The sequence below is a fragment of the Neovison vison genome, chromosome 1 (assembly GCF_020171115.1).
Source record: "Neovison vison isolate M4711 chromosome 1, ASM_NN_V1, whole genome shotgun sequence".
Lineage (NCBI taxonomy): Eukaryota > Metazoa > Chordata > Mammalia > Carnivora > Mustelidae > Neogale > Neogale vison.
The window spans coordinates 20,299,436-20,322,413 of record NC_058091.1 but is presented as its reverse complement, the minus strand read 5'-3'; the positions used below and the strand labels follow the sequence as shown (position 1 = coordinate 20,322,413).

General features: G+C 42.3%; 1 protein-coding gene across 3 annotated transcripts in view; it reads right to left on the bottom strand.

The window, feature by feature from the left end:
- The window catches only part of LAMA4 (laminin subunit alpha 4), a 147,237-nt gene extending 124,511 nt beyond the window's left edge, over window positions 1-22,726 (bottom strand). Inside the window, exon 1 of one of the 3 annotated variants that reach the window (XM_044244267.1) lies at window positions 22,047-22,726. In XM_044244267.1, coding sequence (XP_044100202.1) covers window positions 22,047-22,241 — 195 coding nt within the window. In that variant the 5' untranslated portion in view covers window positions 22,242-22,726. Of the gene's footprint in view, window positions 1-5,789; window positions 5,852-22,046 lie in introns of those variants that run through there. The other 2 variants (XM_044244276.1, XM_044244285.1) reach the window with 2 other exon arrangements.
- Window positions 22,727-22,978: the final 252 nt, after the last annotated feature.

The following is a 22,978-nucleotide window of genomic DNA, read 5'->3' as shown; positions in this document are numbered from 1 at the left end:
TCAGGAAAAAGCATGGATACAAAGGCCTTTTACAAGATATATTTTTGGAATAGCTAGTAACAGACTGGAAAGAGCTAACAAATTGAATTCTATCCATCTGGGGATTGAAAGTGCACAATCTAAAGATAGATGGCACTTCACATATCTGGACCCCTTCTATCGTAATTTATAACAATCTGGAAAGTGACATTCTCCCCCCTAGTTCAGTTGATGGAGCACATTTCCAGAAAATCCAAATAGATAAGAGTTTATATTCAAAAGTAGGATATTTTTCAAGTGGTCGATTTTGATAGGTTTCTCAATACAATTGCAGGGAATCAGTCGTTCAATGAGGAAATGAAGAGCATTTCATAAGTAGGGGGAACGTTCCCTCAAATGTGTTCTCTTTTCTTTCTTATTCTTCTAATAGCTTACACATTCTCTTTCTCTCTCTACATACAAATATGTACCTTTAGGTAATTTTTCTTTAGATTTTGCACCCCCCCCCCAGTTGTCAGAACATGATGAAAATCTACTCTTTGGCATTTTTAGAAGTACACATGTGTATTTATTTTGCCTCTGGCAGCCACTCAGGAAGTATTTGTTGAATGAGTGCATCAATTTCTCTTCCAAAGATGCTTGCAGGTAGGATATCCCCCACTTCTAGACTTGCTGATCGATCTCCCATGTGCAGTGATGTGATATGCTACCATCTCTTCCTTACAGCAGCTGTAATTCCCTATAGCCACGGCCTTCTGAGACAACTTGGAGGAGCAGAAAGCATGAGAACATCTGGATTCCAGTTCTGGTTCTACCACCCAGGCTATTTAATGTGAGGTCTGTTTCCCTTTCTGAAAAAGGCACAGTATTATCTCCTAGAGTAGCTGTGAGGAGTAACTAGTATTGTGCGTTTAAAGTCCAGTGGAGGGGGGCATGCAAGGGGTTCCACAGTGAGTAGTTTTCTCCTTTCCTTTTAGAAATGTCTGTACCAATGGTCTGTTTTAACTGGGGGCCCCGCTGGGGGCCGTCACTCTTTCTCTATGGCACACAGCTCAGCAATGACACCTGAAGTTACCGGTTCACTGCCTTTCCTCCCCAGAAGACTGAACCCTCCAAGAACAGAAACTGGATTCGTCTGATTTGTCACTGTATGCTTAGCCCCTTGCACAGCAGGTGCTTGACATAGATGCACTGAACGTAGTCTGGTGTACAGAATCACAGGACTTAAGGGCTGGTGAGGATCTTACTGATTCCCTTGTCTCACCCCTCCTTCTAAATGTGGGAGAACTGAGACCTAGAGAAGTAAGGGACTTATCAGAAGTTGTGTGCCTAGAGTGTGTCAATGCAACCCTCAGTGCTCCTTCCACTAAACCACACTTCTTGATGATGATGAAGAAAATGATGTTGAGAATTGCAGGGGTATTGTGGAAGCTTGCATCTCTTCTGGGGCTACCGACAGGCCCACACTGTCCTCCCCTGCCTTTCACAGGTCGATCTTGGGATAAAAATAGACTCTGCTCATGGTTATCCAATGTGTCAAGAATCTCACTGAAGTTTTCCCACTAGTACCAGCTTCTTGTTTTGCAGGTGACTGGTGACATCATCAAAATGTCTGAATACCACTCCCCAGGCAGGGTGGGTGAAGGGGTAGGTGTGGGGTGGGATGGAGAAGTGGGAGTAGGTGAAGGTGAAGGGAGAGGATACTTTTAAGCCTTTTTCAGGTTTGCTTTGCTGGTGGCGTGCAATCGGGATAGGAAACGTTGCCCGTCAGCCCTTTGTAATGACCTGATTTGGCATATGGCAATTATTATTAATTTAAATATAGTAATTTGTAGCTGGTGTTTCAATTTTTAACAGTTTCTATGTAATGCAGATGGAAATGGACTGTGAAGCAAATAGTGTAGATGACAACCCTTGTTAGAAGCGGATTGTATGACATCCAGCTGTGTCCTTGACACTCCCTTGTTCCATTTGAGGTATCTGACAATGGGCCTTGGGAAAGGATGCCCCTTTGTGTAATATACATCAGTAATGTGTGCAGGTGTTTCCCCTTATGAATCAGAAGCAGATGTCTGGTTAGGAAGAATGTATGGCAGCTTGACATGTCTGGCCCCAACCAACAGGAAGACTATGACCCATAAATTGTTCTAATAAAATACCATCTCTGTAATTTTGACAGAGCCACGAAACCAACACCTTTGTCCTTCAGCACTGAAGGAGGCTAAATCCCACAGAGGGCTTGAGACAGGCTCAAAATTTAGCAATGCTTATTGAAACTACACATTGTCACTGACATATTTTATAGAACAAATTTTATGAGACAAAGGACAATGAATCTCTCCCTCCAAGTGTTCTTATTTGTAAATTTGTAGAACGTGAGAGGTAGAATTTGTGAAACAAACATTTTACATCTTTGCTATGTGTCAAGCACCTAAAAATCTCAGAAGAATGAATCTTCAGGGCTAGATCAAGTTCTGTTCAGGGACTCTGATGACAGGGCCATTTTCAAACAGTTCATAAATAAACAAATATATCAAACACCAAGTACTTATAGAAAGCATGGGAAAGGAATATTTAGAACATACTGAACATTTAGTTCCATAATGTGGGGAGTTAATTTAAAAGGAAACAGAACAAAACAAAACAAAACAAAAAACTTTTCCAACAAATGGTAAATCTATACTAACAAAACTTTAATTTTAAGATCATGAACTTTCCATAAACCACTTTAATTCTTTCTAGAACATGAATTATATTCAAAATTGGCATAAAACTTCCACTCTTTTCATGTTATTTGGGATTGTTTCTTGTTATTTGGGGATTTGTTCCCAACTTCCCAGCCCTAAACATTTTATTTTGTAATTTGGTAAAATACTGCCCAATTTAAAACTTTACTTCATTCATTTATATTTTTAAATGGCACAAATAATCTGCACAGTTTTTTTTTTCAGTAAAAGTTTTGAGGATAGTTTCAGAATCACTTTACAATCTGATATTTTTTGCAGTATTTAAAATTTGGCCCCAAATAACAACGATAATCCTGATAGCTACTCTGTTCGAGCATAGTTATAAAAGTGAAGGTAAAGTATACGAAGTAACATGAAAAGAAAATGACTGCAAAGGAGCAGACGATGCCTCAAATGCTACCAATCGATTCTGTGTGGAGCCACGCTCATAACAACAAAATAATACACACTTATGAAAGGAAATAGAGGGGGGAGGCTGAGCGTGTTTGATTTAAAGTAATTCTGTTATCTATCATTTGAGGGGGAAAAATTGTGCTGATTTTAAAACAATACTTTTAGTTACAGATGTTTCCAGACCCCTTCCCTGATCCAAGGAAACAAAATACCATTCAGCAACAAGCCCAGATTTAGAGATGGGGCTGGTTCCAATATAAACATTTCTTCGCTAGACCTTCTCTATGAAACCGCATAGTCAATTTTTCCATATACAGTGGGAAAGACAAAGCTTTTAGCTTAAAAGGCATTCTCACCCGCAGCGCAGAGCGCCTGGAATGAAGAGCCTGGGGACGTCATGGTTCACTATTGATGTCAAGTTGAACGTCGATTTGGCCGTCAGGATTATAGACTGAATTATGTCAGAACGTACACATGCCACAAACGAAAATCTCAGCACTGTTTTGGCTTTCAGCATTTGGTATGGTCATTTATTCATTCTGTCTTGTTTCATTTACCACTGTTCACCTGAGGCCCAGTTTATGGTGTGGCACAGAGCATGAATTTAAGAGTTAAGTGATGGATGCATAACTTTTTTTTAAAATTTTTTTAAGCCCTTCATACTGAAGGCACTTGGCTGGGCAATTTGGGGAATCAGAAAATGAATCACAGACACTGCTGGTCTCCACAGGCTTAATGGGGGCATATGTATCTTACCATAAGGTAGGGAAGAACGTACTAAGAATCATAATGTAAGGGGAGAGGTACAGAGAGATGCTGAGAGCATGAAGGAGTGATTACTTTTAATATGGGAGTGGGGGAATGTACATCAAGAGTGGTTCTTCAGAGGTGGTGACTATTACGTAGAAGTGGGTTTTGTTTTGTTTTGAAGGAAGGAAAGCTAAAGCTGAAATCCTGGAAAAGCATTCGGCATTTTTTAGTCATTCCCCATAAGATGCAGAGGCTCAACCTTTTGTGCCTTCCCTTGTTTTATTGCTCAAAGCAGACAGCTTTCTTTCCTGGTAATCTACCTCAGTGAAGGCACCAGATGGACCTTCTATTTTTTTACTTTCTGGGACCTTCTTTGGAAAGATTAGTTTCATATCATGATTAAACTCAAGTGACATCTTCAGCAACCTTCTTGCTTACACTATACTCCCACAGAGACACTTCCCTCTCTCTCCAAACATTGTAGATAATATTGGAGCCATCCCCTAAACTCCGAAGTATGTGTTAAGTATGACTAAAAGCCTCAATAATTCTTAGTGCTCACCAGACCTCCAAGACTGACTCTCATGTGGCTTTAAACTTAGGAAGTTTGGAATTGACAATAATTTCCTAGTTATAATTTATGCATAGGGAGAATGCCATTCAACTATAAAAAGAGTATTTTTATTTTATCCTTTTCCATTCTGTTATCTAGTGAAATTTCCCCACAGTGAGAGGAGCAGAAGAATGGTGGTAGATTTGGGGCTTGCATGGCAAGACAGAGGTAAAGTGAATTCTCAGATCTCTGGGCCTCATTCTCTCTCCACAGAAATTGTACTCTTGACATGGGAGCATATGGCTTAGACACACCCTTCAATCCCTAGAAACTCCCTATACCCACAATGAGGAAAGAAAGAACAGGAACCTAGAGGGTGGCCTGACCAAATGGCCTGAGGCTTGGTGGCTTTGCACACCTGATTTTCTGGCCCTCTGAGTAGCTGTAAGGTTGATTTAATTTACTTAGAACCCATCAAGAATTAAAGCAAGAACCTGGTGAACTTCTTTTTCAATACTCTGTTGTCAATAGCCTGGTCTCTGAGCAGTTGAAATAGAGCAGAAAACTATCCTCATTTAAGGCCTCAACTACTATTTCAGTTTTTTTTTTTTTTTCCTTTTTGAAGTCTGTGAATTTCTTAGATGATTTGAACTATGCTTGAAGGAAATCTATGCTGACTCATGAACTTGAGGAGAAAGCAAATCTTCTAGTCAAATATAAGCTTATGTTAGCAGATTAAAAAAAAAGGGAGAGAGATTGTAATCAAAGGAAAATCAAAACACAGTTTAGTTTATCTGAGATGAAGATATAATGTCTTAAAACTAAAAAAAGAGTCCCAGACTTGTTAGCTTTCAGAATAATTAAAATGGAAGAGCAGACAAAAAGATGTTCTACAGGAAAAAAAAAAAAAAAAGAAAGAAAGAAAGAAAAAAAAACCCCAACCCCAAACCCCTAAATGGTTATTTTCACTGAACATTTGATATACTACAGATCCAAAAACACAGATCACGGGAAAAATATGCTTCACTTGCCAAAATCATCACAAATACCCTTTGAGAGTAAGAAGAATCCACCCCTTCAATAAAACCAAGAGATTTTTAACACCCTACAAAGAACATTATACTTCCCCCATAAAGATTATTACTCTAACCCTACAAAAATATTTGTATCACCTTAAATATAGTATCACTCTCACCATACTGAGGATTGTCCTCACATCAAAGACCAGAGGAGAAGACGTGGGATGACAGCACCCGTCATTTGGAAAACGGAACACGGAGTGGGCAGCAGTTACAAACTGTCCTGCCTCCTGTACACACTCCTATTTTGCTGACCACAGGTGCTGCCCCAACCCCTGAAACACTCACTATTCGAGTCAGGGCACATCAGAGCAGATGCCACACATAGGACAGTCCCTGGATTTCACCAACTGCAGTTCCGCTGGACGTTGGCAGATTTTATTTGAAAAACGGGTATTGATGAAGTGGGGAGGCTGAAACTCTCAACTGTTCCAAAGCTGGCTGGGCAGGTCCCGGGGGTGTGACTGCCAGAGGAGAGCACTTCGGTGCTCTCCCACATTTCATTTTCCTTGTTAATTTCTCATGTTACTATTGTTTTATTTCACAACAGGGGAATTTCTTAAAGTCATGTGGAAACCTGAATGATGATCGTGTTGCAGGGGGAATGGCAGACACAATGTGGTCTGGGAATTTTTAAAATTAGCTCTTCAATTGTTTTGAAACAAAAGGGTCATTGTTCATTTTTGAAATAGCTCTTTCTTTCGTTCTTTCTTTCTTCCTTTTAAGATCCAGGATGTGCTGTTTATTTTTTATGACCATCAGAAAACGCTAGCCAGAAATGCTGAAATCTTGCACTTGAAAGACTTCTTTCTAAGCACAGGTGACAATTTAAGGGGCCAAAGCTCAATGGGGCAAAAATCTCTGAAGTGAAAGAAAAGGTATCAATGATATGGTTATAAATTAAATTCAAAATTGGGATAAGTACCATGATCAAAAGCCCAAGAGAACTTCTAATATTATAATACTTAAATTACTCAGGACTAAGACATATGTGGTGGCATAAGACATAATAAGAAAGTGAACACGGGTATGCTTTTGTCTGATCCAGCAACTCTCATGTCCCGACTCACGGGTCACCAGGTGTTCCTCATCCCTCGTCTTGGTTCTGGTGTTGGCATCCATGCTTTGGTGCAGGATAAGAGGACTGTTCCAAGGGTCAGAAAACTTGGTTCTGGCCCCAGGTCTAGAAACCTGCTGTGGGACCTTGAGGAAGTGACTAAACTTTTGGCTCTGGTTTCCTTCTCTTTCAATGACATTAGCAGTTTAATGATTCCTAGGCTCTTCCATCTCCACAGTCTATAATTGTATAAAATTTCCTTTGGTCTCAGTAAGGTTAATTGCTATGAGGCTTTGGAAAAATCATTGGACATCTCCATGTTTCTGTAAATTAGGTCAGTAATGCCTGGCCTGCCTGGTTTGTAACATGGCTGCAAGGAATAAAGGTGGAAATATGTAGGGATAAGCCTAGTAAACCATGGAAGCTTTGTCAGTATTAACATTACTTTTCATTTGAGTTAGTAGTCATTGGAAATCCCAATACATGGCAGTTGTGAATAACATCTGTCCTCTATCAATAGACTTTTTTAAAAGCTTATTTATTTTTCTTCGTAATCTCTACACCCAATGTGAGGCTTGAACTCATGACTCCAAGATCAAGAGTCTCACATTCCTTTGACTGAGGCAGCCAGATGCCCCTAATATGAATAAGTTTTTATTTTTATTTATTTTTTAAGCTTATTTATTTATTTGACAGAGAGAGAGAGAGAGAGAGAGAGAGATAGAGAGTGAGAGAGAGGAAAAGAGCAAACACAAGCAGGGGAATGGCAGGAAGGGAAGAAGCAGTCTCCCTGCTCAGCAAGGAACCTGATGTGGGGCTTGATCCCAGGACCCCAGGATTATGACCTGAGCTGAAAGCAGTGGCCTAGCCGACTGAGCCACCCAGGTGTCCTTATCAATAGCTTTTTAAAAGCCGAACTCTTGAAGCTATGGGATGAGAGATACAGAGAGCTTTCCTAACTCATTGGAAGATCAATTCTCCCTTCATGTTCTACATATACGTCCTAAACAAAACAGGCTGAAGTTTGCCTTCATGACACTGTGAAATTCTTAAGATATCACTATTTTTAATAAAGTGAGAAAGTAAAGATAAAGTACATTTTTAAAATATTTATTTATCTCTCTTTTCATAAACATAACATTTATGTGGAGGCATTTTGACCTTTGGAGACAAAGGACCACAGATAGGTCCAATAGTGTGTGGAGGGAGGGAATAGTAAGACTAAGTAAGAACCATCTTTTTTTTTTTAGCTCAGAGTGTAGGTTAGAAACTGTAGTTTGGAAGAAGATGATGTGTATGGCAATGGAATAATTGGATTAAAAAAAAAAAAAAGCAGCCGAGCAAACATCTGACCATTCCTGTGAGGATCAAAAGATACCAGTTCGCTGGTCTCCTCACTACCACCGTATCCTCTTTCCAAAACTCCTTTGTTTGTTGTCCTCAGCACCCCCAGGTAATAACCGAGACAACAGAGGAATTTCCTTATTTCCTAAGAAGGGGCCAAAAATATCTTCAGACAAGGAACAGGAAGCATAAAAATAGCCCTCAGAAGAGTATCAATTGTTTGGAGATTTTGAGCTCCTGATCCTTCGGCAGCCTGCTTCGGAGGAGCCAGCAGGTCAGGGGCTCTGCACAAGCAGCAGGCTGGCCGGCCCCAAGGCAGGTGTGTGCACCATTGGGCAGCAGCATAGGAGACATGGATGGGAACAAGATTTGGGGTAACATTTTGGAGAACTGTCATGCTTTGGAATATCAGCGTGGGAGCCCTCAGCCAAGTGATTCTCAAACACTAGTGGTCTCCTTTTTGTTCCCTGTGAAATATCATGTGGAATTCACCTATAAAACAGATAAAAAGAAAAAAAGAAGATGCTCCGGCTGAAGGAAGCAAAGCCCCAACTTCCCTTCCCCCAAATTATACCCAGGCCATTCTGGTAAAACCTCAGCTTGAAAGTCACTGTTGGAGCAGGTCTTACGTTAGAATGTCTCCACAGAGGTCTTCTTCCCCTGATGTGATGCATCTCTACAAACATGAGCAGCACCTCTGACTTCCCTCTCACTCTTGCTCTCCAAACATACAGCAAACATTCATCTTCGTAGAATCTCTGCAATGACCCCAGCATCTATTCTGTCCTTTTTGGACTACAGCCGCCATTCAAATCTAGGCCCTTCTCGCTCTCTCGTGGACAACTACCAATGCACAACAAAGGCGATTCTGACTCCAGACTCTCGGCTGCCTCCTGTCCAATGTATCTAATAACCTGTTTCCAGATTAATGTCGATCCGGAAGCACAACTCTCATGGATTTTCTCTTCTACTCTTCAATCTTCAATGGCTCCCTGTTGTGTAGTCCTACCAACTGAGACTCTACGTCTTTCTAGAAGAAACACTTGTCTTTTGTCTTTACTCATCCTGTGCCCTCCCCTTGAATTTCCCTCAGTTTTAAGATTTAACTCAAAGGCCAGCTCTCCCATGATGTCACCTGTGAGCTTCCTACCAGGAATGATTCTTTCTTCTATACCCTCGAAGAGTTTTTGTAACGTATCAGTTTTGCTGTATTACACTACTGGTGTACTTGTTTCATCTCTTTGACTGTGTTTTATTTGTCTTGGTAACATACATGGTACTCACTGAAGTAGCAGGAACTTTTCTAAAAAGAAGAGAGTCAAGATATTGAGGCTGATCAGTCAAAGGTCCTTGGACACCTAAGGCATGCAGGATGGCAATATAGAGCCTGACACTATTTCCTTATTTCAAAATATCTACTTAACATTAACTATGACACACTCATAAGACATGTACAACTAATACGAAATGGGAAATTTTTGTGTGTGTTTATGCTTTTGGCTGAATGTAATACTGATTATCTTATTTTCTCAGAAGCTCTCTTTTGAAGTTATTAAGTAATTTGTCCCATTAACAATGAGTTATTGCTTAGTACACTTCATTTAGTAGGTGTTGTGGACTCAGTTATGTCTCCTGCAAAGTCCTATGTTGATGCTCTAATGCCCAATGTGACTCTGTGTAGAGATAGGGCCCACTGGAAGGTAATAAAGGTTATCTAAGGTCTTAAGGGTAAGGCCTGACAGACTGGTGCCTTTATGCAAGAGGAAGACACCCTAGAGAGCCCTCTCCCTCTCTGCACATCCACGGAATAAAGGGCAGGTGAGGCGCCAGAGAGAAGGTGGCCACTTGTGAATCAGGAAGAGAGGATTCACCGTAAACTAACCCTGATGGCCCCTTGATCTTGGACTTCTGGCCTCCAGAGCTGTGAGAAAATAAGTTTCTGTTATGTAAGCCTTCCAGTCCATGGTATTTTGTTATGGCAGCTCTAGAAAAGTAATACAACAGGCAGCCTATTTCAAAACATGAGGCCAGAGGAATAGGAAAAGTAGACATTCTTGAGTATGAAAATTTGGGGGGACACTAATGTCGTACCTTCCGTTCTCCCAAGGTAACAATGCATTTCCCGTGACTACTAGTACAGCTCTTCTCCTAGTCCAGGAGGGCAGAGACCACTAGGGTCTGTTCCAGATGGACCCGTCCAGAGCTTGATGGTGTTCTCAGCACTTGGTTCTTAAACCTTTCATGCTGAATGAGTAACTCCCTTTTTTCAGACCTGTTGTTTTCTAGGATTTTTTCTAGGATTCTGATTTGAATCCTTTCTGTTACTAAACTTTTTTAAATATTGCCATTTATAATAAAAATTTTTAAAAGGTAAACTGTTTCTAAACCTTCACTTGGTTTTCTATGACTGACATAGTTCTTCTAATCATTTCCTCCAAGGTCCCGCTTTTACCACATTTCAGTTTCTTGCCTTATCCTTCAACCGAGTTCTTTTCAGTTGTAGATCCGCAAGGTAAACTCAGGATCCCACTGAAATGATCAATGCTTCGCATAGCTGGCAAAACATGAAAACATACATATTCAGAAATTATGTCAATTTTTATTTCTATTATGTCCAAAGAAGAACCTCTCATTGTTACTGAAGTGATGATGTCAGTTTACTTTCTAACAACAACAACAACAACAACAAAAACCCCAAAATATACACATACCAGTAATTTAAGTATTCTTTATAGACCTGACAACTACTAAGACCTCTCTGGCATTCCTGGATGATGCTGGGACCCTTCTTAATTGAGCTGCTGTCGGTACTCTGAGATTTAGAAACACTGATGTCAGAAGGTCGGTGTAGGATAAAGATGATGAATTTGGAGTCAGATTCTAAGCTGTGATCTGGAACAAGTTACTCAACTTCTATGTGACTCAGTTTCCCTGTGTGTCAAATGGTACTAATGGTAGGGTCTTCTTCCTTACGTTATGAGGAATAAATGAATTAATAATACACATAAAATGCCTCAAACAATGCCTAGGACACAGTAAGTGCTAATCAAATGCTTAAGAGTTAAAGCTAAAAGGATCTTTGAAATCAGCCAGCTAGCTGTCCTGAAGGGGTTCATGGCTTTTATAAAACATCCCCCCTCGGGGCTGAGGCTGCATTGAGGAGATTAGGATTCTTCTAGGAGGAGGCAGATGCCCCGTCTGATACAGGAGAGACACAAATCCCTTCTCAAGAGCCCTTCCCTGCAGATCTCAGTCCCTGTAGGAAAGGATCTGCTGGAGCCTTAGTCTTGACAACTTTAATTTTGTGGAACTAGCTCTACTGTGTCTCTGAACATCTTTCTAGCCGAGGACAAAGACCACACTTCTCACTCTCTGAAGACACATTATCCTGAATTAGAAAGCTTCCCTTATTGGCAAGGGAAACATTACAATTCCACTATTTCCTGAAGAGTCTGAGCAACACCCTATTTTGAAACAGATGACACAACAAGTAAATTCTTCCCCTGCCTCCCCTCCCTTTCCCTCAAGGATAAAGAGTCTCCAGGGTCCCGTTTCTAGGCTAAGGGTGTTGGGAAGTAGGTAACCTTCCCTATCAGTTCATAAAAACCCTTTCCTGAGCACCTAATGGTGTGTGGGCCACGGTTTCAGCTTCTCCGCATTCCCAGAAACAGCCCTTGGCTTTGAACTTGCTTTTTATTCTATGGGGCAGCGTTTCAGGGCAGGGACTACCTGTGTGGGCCTGTGAGCCCTCTTCCTAGCCTCACGCAGCCCTGATCTGGGTTTCTATTTTAGGCCTCCCCGTAGTCACACGAAAAAAGCTTCCCTTTTCTGGATTCTCAATTTCCTCTAAGTCCTTTAAAATTCAAGCCCAGCTGCCTTTGAGACGCTCCACATCTCCTACCTTCATGTGCACTGGGGGATCTGGTGAAAATGCGGGTTCTGATTCTGGGGTGCAACTGAGAGTCGGCAGCTCCAAGGCCAGGCTCTGTGACCTGATGCCACCTTCCTTGGGCCGCACTTTGGGTTACAGTGATCTGGATGCCTGTTCCCCCCCAAACCCCTGTTCCCCGAAGCCAGCCACCATGAGGGCGTTTACCCACCACGGTCCCTCACACCCTGGTGATTCTGACTTTCAGAAAGGTCCCTGAAAATATTTGCTTCCAAAGGTCACGTTCTGCAGGGCCTAGAGCAGGTTATCAAGTCAGGCTTCCTCTTTACCTGACGGTGAAGCCTCGGTGGACAGCTGTGCTATGCACCAGCGACCCAGTGAATTCAGCTGATGTTTACAATGAATCAAGAGTCCATCGCCAGCCTTCCTTTCCTTTGGCACTGACTGAAAATACATTCTCCTCTCTGGACTTAGTCACGTGTCCCTTAACGGTTCCGGGATGCGAGGACATAGGCCTCCCCTCCCCCCTTCTCCATGTCCCTCGTTTCTTCCAATGTCATCCTTCCTGTGTCTCTGTGTAGAGTTTCAGTTTAGGGTCATCCTGAAGGGTGTTAATGGGGCAGGTGGCAGCACACAGGAACCTAGGTGTGGGGGACCACTGGCATTCATTGGACCTCGGTATGTCACCTTGGAAAGTCTCATGACTGACTGCGGCTGGGCTGGTGCTGTCCTGCGGCCACCGTTGGACCCACACATGGGTTGTTAGCAGGAGAAAGACCCACCAAAGCCTCCCTTCCCCCACCCCCAGATCAGGACCCTGTGTTTCCCTCAGGCTCTAGGCTCCTCAGACTTGCTGAGTTCTAACTAGGACAGCCATTGTGCCTCTGAGTGATTCTGTTGCTTAAGCCAGCTTCCTCTCAACTAGCGTTAAGTTCTGATCTATTTATGAGATAATTCTAGAATTTTTTTGTTAGAAATAACCTGGTTTTTGTTTGCTTATTTTGATTTACTTTTTTTAAACTGTAGACCTTGAGGGCCCAGGAGGTGAAGGGACTTGTCCAGGGTCCTCTGACTGGTAAAGGTGAGGTGACCTGGTTGTTGTTGGTATGGCCAAGAAGCAGAATAGTTGGTTCCGGACTTACACTCCAGGACTTAGGCCACTACACTGAATTCCATGAGACTCTCCTACAGACCATTTCTCTTATAAACAGAAACCATAAAGAGTAAAGTGAATAATAGTATATTAGAAGCAAACAATTTTTCTCTTAAAGATATACGTATCTTTAAGATATATATAGATATATATGATATACATATCGTATCTTTAAGATATATATAGATATATATGATATACATATATATATATCAAGTCTACTGAAACAATTTCAAAGAGTATCAGGCTGGAAGTGAGAGACAGAGCTCCTGCCACTGCTGCTAATGAATGAGCTTTTTATCCTCAACTGCCTCCCACCTGAGACTCCGTTTCCTTATCTACAAAACGAGAAGGCCGAATCTCTAAACTCTCTTTCTAGCTCTAACGTTCCATGATCTCTTTGATATTTACAGTTTGCACCACAAGGTATAATCGAGTTATCCAACCAATAGTAAACAGCCACTGGCTCTGCATTCACACAGGCCTCCTTTATGCTGAATGCTGGGCTGCAATAGGGGCTTCCGGGCTTGTCTCTTATAGATGGAATTGCAGGGTGTCTCCTGGCATTGATCATGACAGACAACAGTTCCAAGGGAACAATACAGAATGAGGCAATTATTCATGCACCGCAAACACTGGCTCATCTCCAGACATTCAGACTCGGTTCAGTCTCCAAATAACACACATTTGGCTCCTCACCTGTGCCCGGGAATTGACAGAATCACAGATGACAGAATCACTCTGCCGCTCCCAGGACTCACGGCATGTCAGCAGGGAGAGAGGTTACATTTAGGGCACTCTTAGCTTGTCAAATTGTATCACTGTTCCTTAAGGGGGAAACACACCCTGTGTGGCCTTGAAGCTTGAAAGACATCGCAGAATAACTACTGTAAGGAAGAAGAGTCCAGCCACAGTTTTAAGCCCGGGGTCCCCAATGTGTGCTCTGGCTCGTGCTGTCATTCTAGAGGGTTTCATAGCCCTAGTGTCCCACGGTCTGAGGCTCATCAGGCATTTCTCTTGCCTTCTGCCGTAGTCTCTAGTACACATTCCTTTGGGCCGGCATTTGGCTTTACAGAGCTGTGTGTAGTGCAGAAGGACACGTTGCAATTCACTATGTAAACAGACAACATGACTGCCTCTACCCGGTCACCTCTGAGGCCAGTTTTACTGAAGACATCTCTGATCTCTAGACTCTCTAATTTCCTTTAAAGTAATCATGCCACTTCAACTAATGGAGGGCATGATTTCAAAATAAACACACATGCACAAAGCCTACACTGCACGCAAGGGTCCTTTTAGCTGGAGTATACGACGTGGATTACTGCTCTGGTCTGCGAGAGATCTGTGCTCATGCAGCTGTTGGTGGTATGAGATCTCTCCAGCGCATCAGTTCTCATGGAGCCATTAATGGAGGTACTCCACTCCACTTGGGTAAACACTGAATCTTTAGCTTCTTCCAAAACACAACACACAAACTAAGAAAGTCCTGGAAGTGAAGAGGGTCAAATTGCATATTACTCAAAATACGATCACTCCTCTCTCCTCTTTTTGGAAAACAGAATTTGTTTCCTAATGTATTTTTTTTTTTCTTTATGCAGGGGATTTGGGCTTGAATATGGACGTTTTCCCACTACCATTCAACCTTGGAATGCTGTTTTCCTCAAGTTTCTCATGATAAAAAGACTCAGATTCAGAGCTGAGCTGCTGGCAGCTGAATTTCATTAAGACTTTGATGGGAAACTTAAGTTGGAATTACAAACATCTGTGGCTAAGCTTCCCCTTAGTAAACCATTTCCCAGAATTTAACTTTACCACATTAGGAGCAAAAAAGAAAACAGTTGAAAAAAGAATGCTTCTCTTCGGCAAATGCTGGAGTAGATATTTAAATATACTTCTCTGTGGTCACTACATCTCAATGAACCAGCAGATTTACTGGTTCCAGAAAACAAATAAGTCATTGTTTGGCAATGCCAACTTTTGGAACTCAATAATGTACTGGTAGTCTGATTTTAATGGTTTCTAATCAATCAAATGACTCAAAATTATGTCTGGTCATCATTATATTTATATGGTTACTTGGAGCAAGGAAAAACCAAAAAGGAGAGAAGTGTTTTTAGCATTACATATTTCAAAAAACTATGACAAATCAGATTTGAGAATTTAATGGTGAAAGAAAAAAAAAGACCTTGTCATATCATTGATGGGGTTTTTGTTTAGCTTTGAGGAGGCTTTAGAAAAACTCATTCATTTCTCTTTACTGCTCAGATCATCCTATCACTGATGAAAGACTATGTTAATTTTATTTAAATTATTTATTTTTTTTTTCTTAAAAAAATTTTTTTTTATTATGCTATGTTAGTCACCATATGAAAGGGTATGTTTACAGAATCGTTAGGGATACAAAAATTACAAAAGTTAAACTACAGTCTCTTTCTTCTCCAGGGTTGGATAATCAGCACGTTTGTAAGGAAAAGCTAGAAGTAATCAAATTTAGATAAAGAAGCACAAATTTAGATAAAAACAAACTGATAAAACAAATCTTAACTTGCAGATAGGTAAAAATAGTGGAAGAAAAGAAGTGAGGACAGAGGTGCCGAAGAGACAGGCAACTGAAGGCAGACTTTGGAAGACAGCTTCCACATTTTACTTTAACAGTCTTGCAAGGCAAATACATTTCTGTTCATTTGACAATCAAACAAGCTGAGCCTCTGAAGGATGGACTAGTTTGTTCAAAGTCAAACAGCTAGAGGTAGTGGAGTTGAGTTCACAGCACATCTGTCTGGCTAGACGCCCACATTGTACCTTTGATGAAAGGTGAATTTCAAATGTTGTTAAGCAGAGACTGCAAATAAACAGCCCTCGGGCTGAATGGGACCATCAGATGTACATCCCACAAGGTATTTAAAAAAAAAAAAAATTGAGTCAGCAATTTTACCTAAGAATCCAGATTCTGTTTTCTCTTGGGAAAAACAAAAACAAAAACAAAACAGAAGACCTGGCAACAGAGAGGTGGCTGTCTTTCTGGATGAGACAACCCTTCTCCTATTCCTTTGGCCTTAGTCAATCTCAGGGTGTGTTCCTTTCACTGCCCAGTAATGTTTTTCTTGGCCTCTATAAGAATCCAAGTTTTAGTTTTTTTCCTGAACCATATGATCAGCGTTTCCACTTCTGGGTATATACCCCAAAAAACGGAAAGCAGAACCCCAAAACAAGTATGTGTACACCAATGGACAGAGCGACAGTATACACAGAAGCTGAAAGCTAGAAGCAACCCAAATGTCCCTCAACAGATGAATGGGTGAGCAAAGTGTGATCTGTGCATGCGGTAGAGTATCCTTCAGCCTTAAAAAGTAATGAAATTTAGAATACACACTACAACACAGATGAACCTTAAAGACATGATGGTAAGTGAAATAAGCAAGGCACAAAAGAACAAATATTGTAGGTTCCACCTACACAAAGTATCTATTATTGTAATATTCATAGAAACAGGAAGTGCCATGATGGTTGCCAGGGTGTGGGGAAGAGGGTATGGGGAGTTATTGTTTAATGGGTATTGAGTTTCAGTTTAGGAAGATGAAAAAGTTTTGGAGATGTATGGTGGTAATGATTGCATAACAGTGTGAAAGTACCTAATGCTGCTTAAAAATGGTTAAAATGAAAATTTTTATGTTATAGATATGTTACCACAACAAAAAAAAAACAAGCAAAACTTATGGTTAAATCCGAGAACTCTGGAACTACAGCAAATGGAATTTGTTTTCCAGCTTTTTTATAAAAATTCTGTAAGATAGGCCATGTATTCCTGCAGGAGGTGCTGTTCTGAATCCTCTCCCTATAAATCTAAATCAGGAGCTTCTAATGTAGACGAGCATCATGAAGAAGAAACACACTAGAATATACTTATAAAAGGAAAATGGAATACAAGAAAACTCAAGAGTTAAAAAAAATTCTAGAAGGGAGACTCAGGGATATGCTGGAAAAAGAGAATGGGATTTGGAAACCTTGGACCAGGTACTTAACCATCTCCAAACCTTAATTCGGTCATCTATAAAATGGGTAGAAATTTCACTAATGAGTATTACAAAAGATAATCCATGTAGTTTTATGGGACATTGTAGAAATCAGGAACATTTTTTTTGTGTTTCCTATATGAGTAGTTTAAAAAGTAGCTATCAGACTGCTCCAGAAAAGGAAGTTATCTCAGTTCTTTGGTAATCCTAAAATTTTATGCAACATACACTACTCATCTAGCAAGCATTGCACGAATAGTCTTTGAATGACATTTTATATATCTTTGTTTTAAGAAATTCCCAAAATGTTTACTGAAATTATGCCTACAGATAGTTCTAGTTACCTAACCACTTTTTTCCTAGATACTCTTGTACAGATGAATTACTTTTATAAACTCCCTACTAGCTGCGGCACTTACCAGGTAGAGTACCTGGGCAAATGCTCTGTGCCTCAGTTTCCATGTCTGCAAAATAAAACAGTAACTATACAAGTCCCATTGAGTTGTTAGCAGGTTTTAAAACAACATAACTCATGGAGAAAGCTTAGACCGGTGTATGGCACTTGGGAAATACTCAATGAGTGTGTGCCACAAGCCATGCTATTATTATTACGACTGCCTCTACTATATTTAGTCCTTCTAAAATAATATTTCCCAGGAACCTTCTTTGGTATTTGTTGAGTAGGCGACTATGTCCTACTGATCTGACTCAAGAGTAATCTTTTTCCCCATTACCCCCATGGCCTTCCGCTTCTAGCCAATCTCACAGATTATTAACTCCTTCTGCTTTATAGAGTGGCTGTGTACATATTTTTCGTTCTATGATTGCTTCCTCCCTGATGGTAGGGAGATGACTCTGCCTTCTTTCTGCTTTTCCCGGTGCCTACTTTTTGCTCTGTATGGGGTAGGCTCCAAACCTGCTTGTTGGATGATACTGAGTGAAGGGATTAATGGCTGCACATGGGGGTTCGCGTTACTTAAATGCACCATTGAACCCCAGTATAGAATGATGGCGCAGGCCAGTGATTTAATGTGATTCAATGGGGCCATTTTTCTTTACTTTTCTTTCTTACTTTTTTTTTAAAGATTTTTAAAAATTTATTTGATAGAGAGAGAGAGATCACAAGTGGACAGAGAGACAGGCAGAGAAGAAGGGGGAAGAAGGCTTCCCACCGAGCAGAGAACTCGATGTGGGGCTCAATCCCAGGACCCTGAGATCATGACCTGAGCCGAAGGCAGAGGCTTAACCCACTGAGCCACCCAGGTGCCCAATGGGGCCATTTTTCAGTGTAAGAGCCCAAGATAAGGAAAAGGAATGAAGATAGTCAAAGAGATCTAAGCTGCCTTTTAATAAACATACAGCAATCCTTTCGTGGCAAGGCACTCATTATATTGGACCACAGGAAAATGTACCAGCAATAAAAAAAAATCTAGAAGACAAGTTACTCAGAATGAGTCTAGTTCACAGTGCTTGTTAAAAGCCAGCAAGTAATTGTGTCCTGGGCAGGGTACCTTTGCATATGTGGTGCATGAGGCATTGATTTTCTCCAAGTGCAGCTAACAACAACAGCAAAGCCCAGTCAGGTTACCAGGAGGTAAATTCCCATCTTCCTCTCTGAGAGAAGTTAGCTCAATATTGTCATTTATTTGCCTTAATTTCTCAATTATCTCCCAAAGGCAGTAACAACACTTGATCCCTCCGGCCCCCACTCTGCCCCTCCAGCAGAGCCCCCCCACCTCAACTCTGCTGAGTCTCTGTGTGGGACTTCTTCCCAGCCACACAGTGGCAACCTCAACCTTGTGTTCTTGACCTTATATAATGCCTGCTTCTTTTTTGACAGACAAGACTGTCCTTCCTGCCAAGGACTTTCTGACACCCTCTCCTTGGGGACTGTTCCTGTCTCCATCCCTGTACCCCCTCCGGTTCTTTTGCATATCCCGGTTGGTTAAGAGGACTTTTGCCTAGTTTTACTTGCTAGAGTGGGTATGATAAAATCAAAACTTTCTTTTCTTAAATGTAAAATATTAGAATAGTGAATATGCTTTTTTGAAAGTACCCAGTTTCCCCTTTGCCCACTCCCCACCTACTGAGAATCATTGTTTTTTCCATGAACTCAGCAATAATGGACTCAGGAAATTGTTTATAAAAAGTCAGAAGGTGGGAAAATCCTACCCATTAGCACAAAGTTACTGGTGGGTGCTACTCTCTTCAAACTCTTTGTATCCTGGGGGGGTGTTTGGGCTTGAGAAGGAAAGGAGGGACCTTCTTTCTTAGTCGGCCAGTGTTCCTCATTCTTTTACTTGGTGTGCATTTGGTGTCTTTGATTCCCTGATTCACAGTGGGCACCGCAGTGTGTGGGAAACCGGGGTCTGTGTTCAGAGCTGAGTAACCAGGGGTGGGGAGGGCACAAACCTTGCTGTCGAGGAGCTTGGGAGAGCCCTCGCCAAGCACCTCAGCCAAGCACCTCCCACTGCCCCATGCTGGCCTTAGTATTTTTCTTCCTTCACTTTGAAGGAAAATTGAAGAATAACCATTCATATAAATCCAAGTCAAATAACATGAATGTATTTTTAGAATGTCCCTCCATCCACATCTCGAACCTTCCACGAATATTGTGTCATATGTGTCCATGGTCCCATTCTCTCTCTGTCTATAGATGTAAATACAGTCTCCTGAACCAATTCGGTAAACTGGCTCTACTAAGTTATTACATTCCAGAATGTATGTGGTTTATGGTCTCCTTATTGGCTATAAAGAGCATGGGAAATCTAAATGCTGGGGCACTGGCCTCGCCATGGGACTGCAGGCTAACTGGAGGTATTATGTGAAACTATGCAGTGGGAACATAATTACTCCAATCTCACCCTTTCTACTTCATATACTTTGACCCTTCTGCAATGACTAATAGCTTCTTTCTGTTTTCCTAAACCAAAAGCCTCAACTGGCATTCTGGACCTATTAGACTCTGACAGTATTACAAATTTAACCCACTCTAGGACATTCTTTCTGGTTGGAAAGATATAGACAAGCAGAGACAAAGTAATATTAAGTAAAATAGTGCCATAAAAATAATGTTCTGAGAAATATTCCCAAATAAAGGTTTCTTTTCATCATCTGCATAGTTTATACTAATAGTGACACTCAGAATGTATAGAACATTTATGCTATACCAAGTACTGTGTTAAGCATTCTTTCAGTATATATTTTAGCTAATTTCTACTGTAACTGTAGGAAGTGTGAAGTAGGCATGAATACTTTCTCTAGGCCTCAGCTTCTTTCTCTGTTATTTGGGCATCTGTACTTTGCCACAGCTAAGGAGCAGGCAATTTGGAACTTGAACTTGGGACCATCAGAGTGCAAAGCCTGCCACCCAAAACACTCTGCTGTGCGGCCTTCCTATTATTTCACTGAGCATATAAGTACATAAGAAATCACTTAGGGTCTCCACAAGAATTTAAGTTTCCCTGAAAATCAAATAATAATTTTCTTACTTTTTGTGGTTTGAATGTTGCAAAAAGTTGTATGTGTCCATCTCTTTAAAATTAGCAGGTAAAAATACAGAATGCCTAGGTAATTTTGAATTTCAGATAAATAATAAATAATTTTTTTACTGTAAATATATCCTGCACAATATTTGAGACATATACAAAAAATCTATTTGTTGCTATCTGAAATTCAAATTTAATTAGATGTCTTGTATTTTATCTTAATAAAAGGGCAACCCTACTCTCAGGCATTTCATTCTGAGATTCGCCATGATCAAAGGAACAGGTGGAAATAAGGCTTCCCTTGGGGGGGGGGTGTTAATGCCCAGCCTGTGGAGAAGCACTGCCCTCCGATTGGTGACTCTCCTGGCCTGGCTTCTCCCCACTCCTGTGAGTACAAAACTGAGCAGAAGCCTGTCCCCCTCTTTCACATAGAGGTTACTTTTAGCACTGCAGTGGGAGGTTGGTCAGCTCTGGCCCTACCTTCCCTCCCTCTTTTTTGGGGGTATGGGTGTGGCTTACTCCTGGAGAAGGACCATCTTCATGCACCTTATTTTGGTAATAATAATTAAGAATTACTGCTCTACTAACCATTAGTAGGATTAATAGCAATAATCTAGACTTCAGTTCTTGTTAGAAATGGTGTCAATCCACATGACTGCTTTGGTTCTACAGTTGCTAGAACCATAGCTACAGTGTGTGTGTGTGTGTGTGTGTGTGTGTGTGTGTGTGATGTTAGGTCCACTGCTCCTTCCTTTCCCATGAACTTAGGTGACTTCATTTTCCTCCTACTTAGCATCTCCCACGCACTGGACATGCTCTTGTCCATTTTGGCTCAGGGGACTCTTAAATCACTTAGCCTGGATTCATTCTCCTTTACCCAATTTCTACATTTTGGTTGTGCTTTCAACATCAAAGCTATTACAAGGTATTCAAACAGCTGCTCTTTGCATAACCATATCATCAGTAGCATATCCTGATCATTTTAACTTTTGGACTGGGGCTTGATTTTCATCACAACTTCTTGCTTCTGGAATATAATGGCTCCCATCTATTTCAAGTATCAGCTCTGCAGCTTCCCAACAGATTCTGTAGCATCCCAACACCCTCAGTCACTGGCTCACTCTCCCCAGTGGCAGAGAACCTTCTGTTTGATTTATGCCAAAAGGATTGGTCCGCGGTACTGTTTCTATTGTCCCAACATCACAGAGGAGCAGGAAGCCAGGGACAGAGCACACGCTTTAGGAGCTGTGGCTTGACAAAAATGACCCTCCTGGCACATGCGAGTGGCAGAAAGTCACAGAAGTGCCACTGCCGCCTTAGGTGAGAGTCTAAGCAGCCCCACTCCGACGACACAGGACACATGCACTTCTGCTAGTTTCAACAGTGACATGTTCCAAAGCCTCAACTCGCAATGCACGACGTCCAAATCCAACTCAACCAAGTAAAACTCTTCAAGTTTCGCAACCGACCTGGTGCAGGTGACGCTCTCAAGGCGGATGGGGGAGGGAAAGAGGAGGGGAGAGACAGGGACAGGAGAGTGGCTCCCGCAGCCCGCGGGGCGCAGGTGCCGCGGCAGGGTGACAAGGGCAGGGACACTGTACCTTGGCAGCAGGCGGCAGGCTTCCGGGAGCCACGCGGGGCTCGCTGCTCTCGGGCGGGTCTTGTCTACCGACCGCTGAGCTCCCTTCAATGTCAAAAGGAAAAGCGTGGTCGTTCCCGGTCGCTGCGGCGGCGCAGGCGGCGCCCCAGAGGAGCCACAGAGGCAGGACTGAGCACGGGGCTGAGCTCAGAGCCATCTCTCCGCGGACATCCAGCAGGATCTGCCTGGGACTCGGCGGCGGCTTGTCCTCGTCGGTGCCCCCCGCACCGTGCGGCGGCGGTGCCTCGCGTGCCCTTCCTTCCCGGCCTCCGCCGAGTCCAGATGCGGGAAGTCAAGGCGGCCCGGGGAGCAACTTTGTCAAGAAGGGAGAGGGAGCGCGCAGCCCGAGTCCCTCTTGCCCACGTCTCCCTCCTCTTTCCCTTCTCCCCCCTCCGTTTGCCTCTCTCACTTTCTCTCTCGCTTTCTCTCTCCCCAGAGGCTCCGGCTGAAGGGCGTATAGATGGACGAAGCTTCAGGCTGAGCATCAAAAGGCGGACGGGGTTGGGACGAGCCCCGCCGGCCACCTCCTGTCCCGGGCGGGTGGGGACTGAGGGCTGCGCTGTCCTGCCTCCCTCCTCACATCCATTCGCACCACGCCCTTTTCACCTTCCACTTCTAGGCCCTCCCACTCCAACTGGCATTTCACACACCGAGCTCTGGGCCTTTCCCTGGCCCGCCCCCCCCCCTTCTCTCCCAGTTTGGAGCCTCTCCAAGGGACCCCGGGAATATTCAGCTTTTGTGATTGCTTCCTCACATCTCTTATTTCTTTAATCAGGGTACCCCATGTCTTATCTGTATTTATCTAGATCTCTTACGTGGCCCCCTAGGTTACAAGGAAGTGAGTGGGAAAGGGATTCCAGGGGCTGGAGCCAGAAGGAGGCAATCTCACTGGGA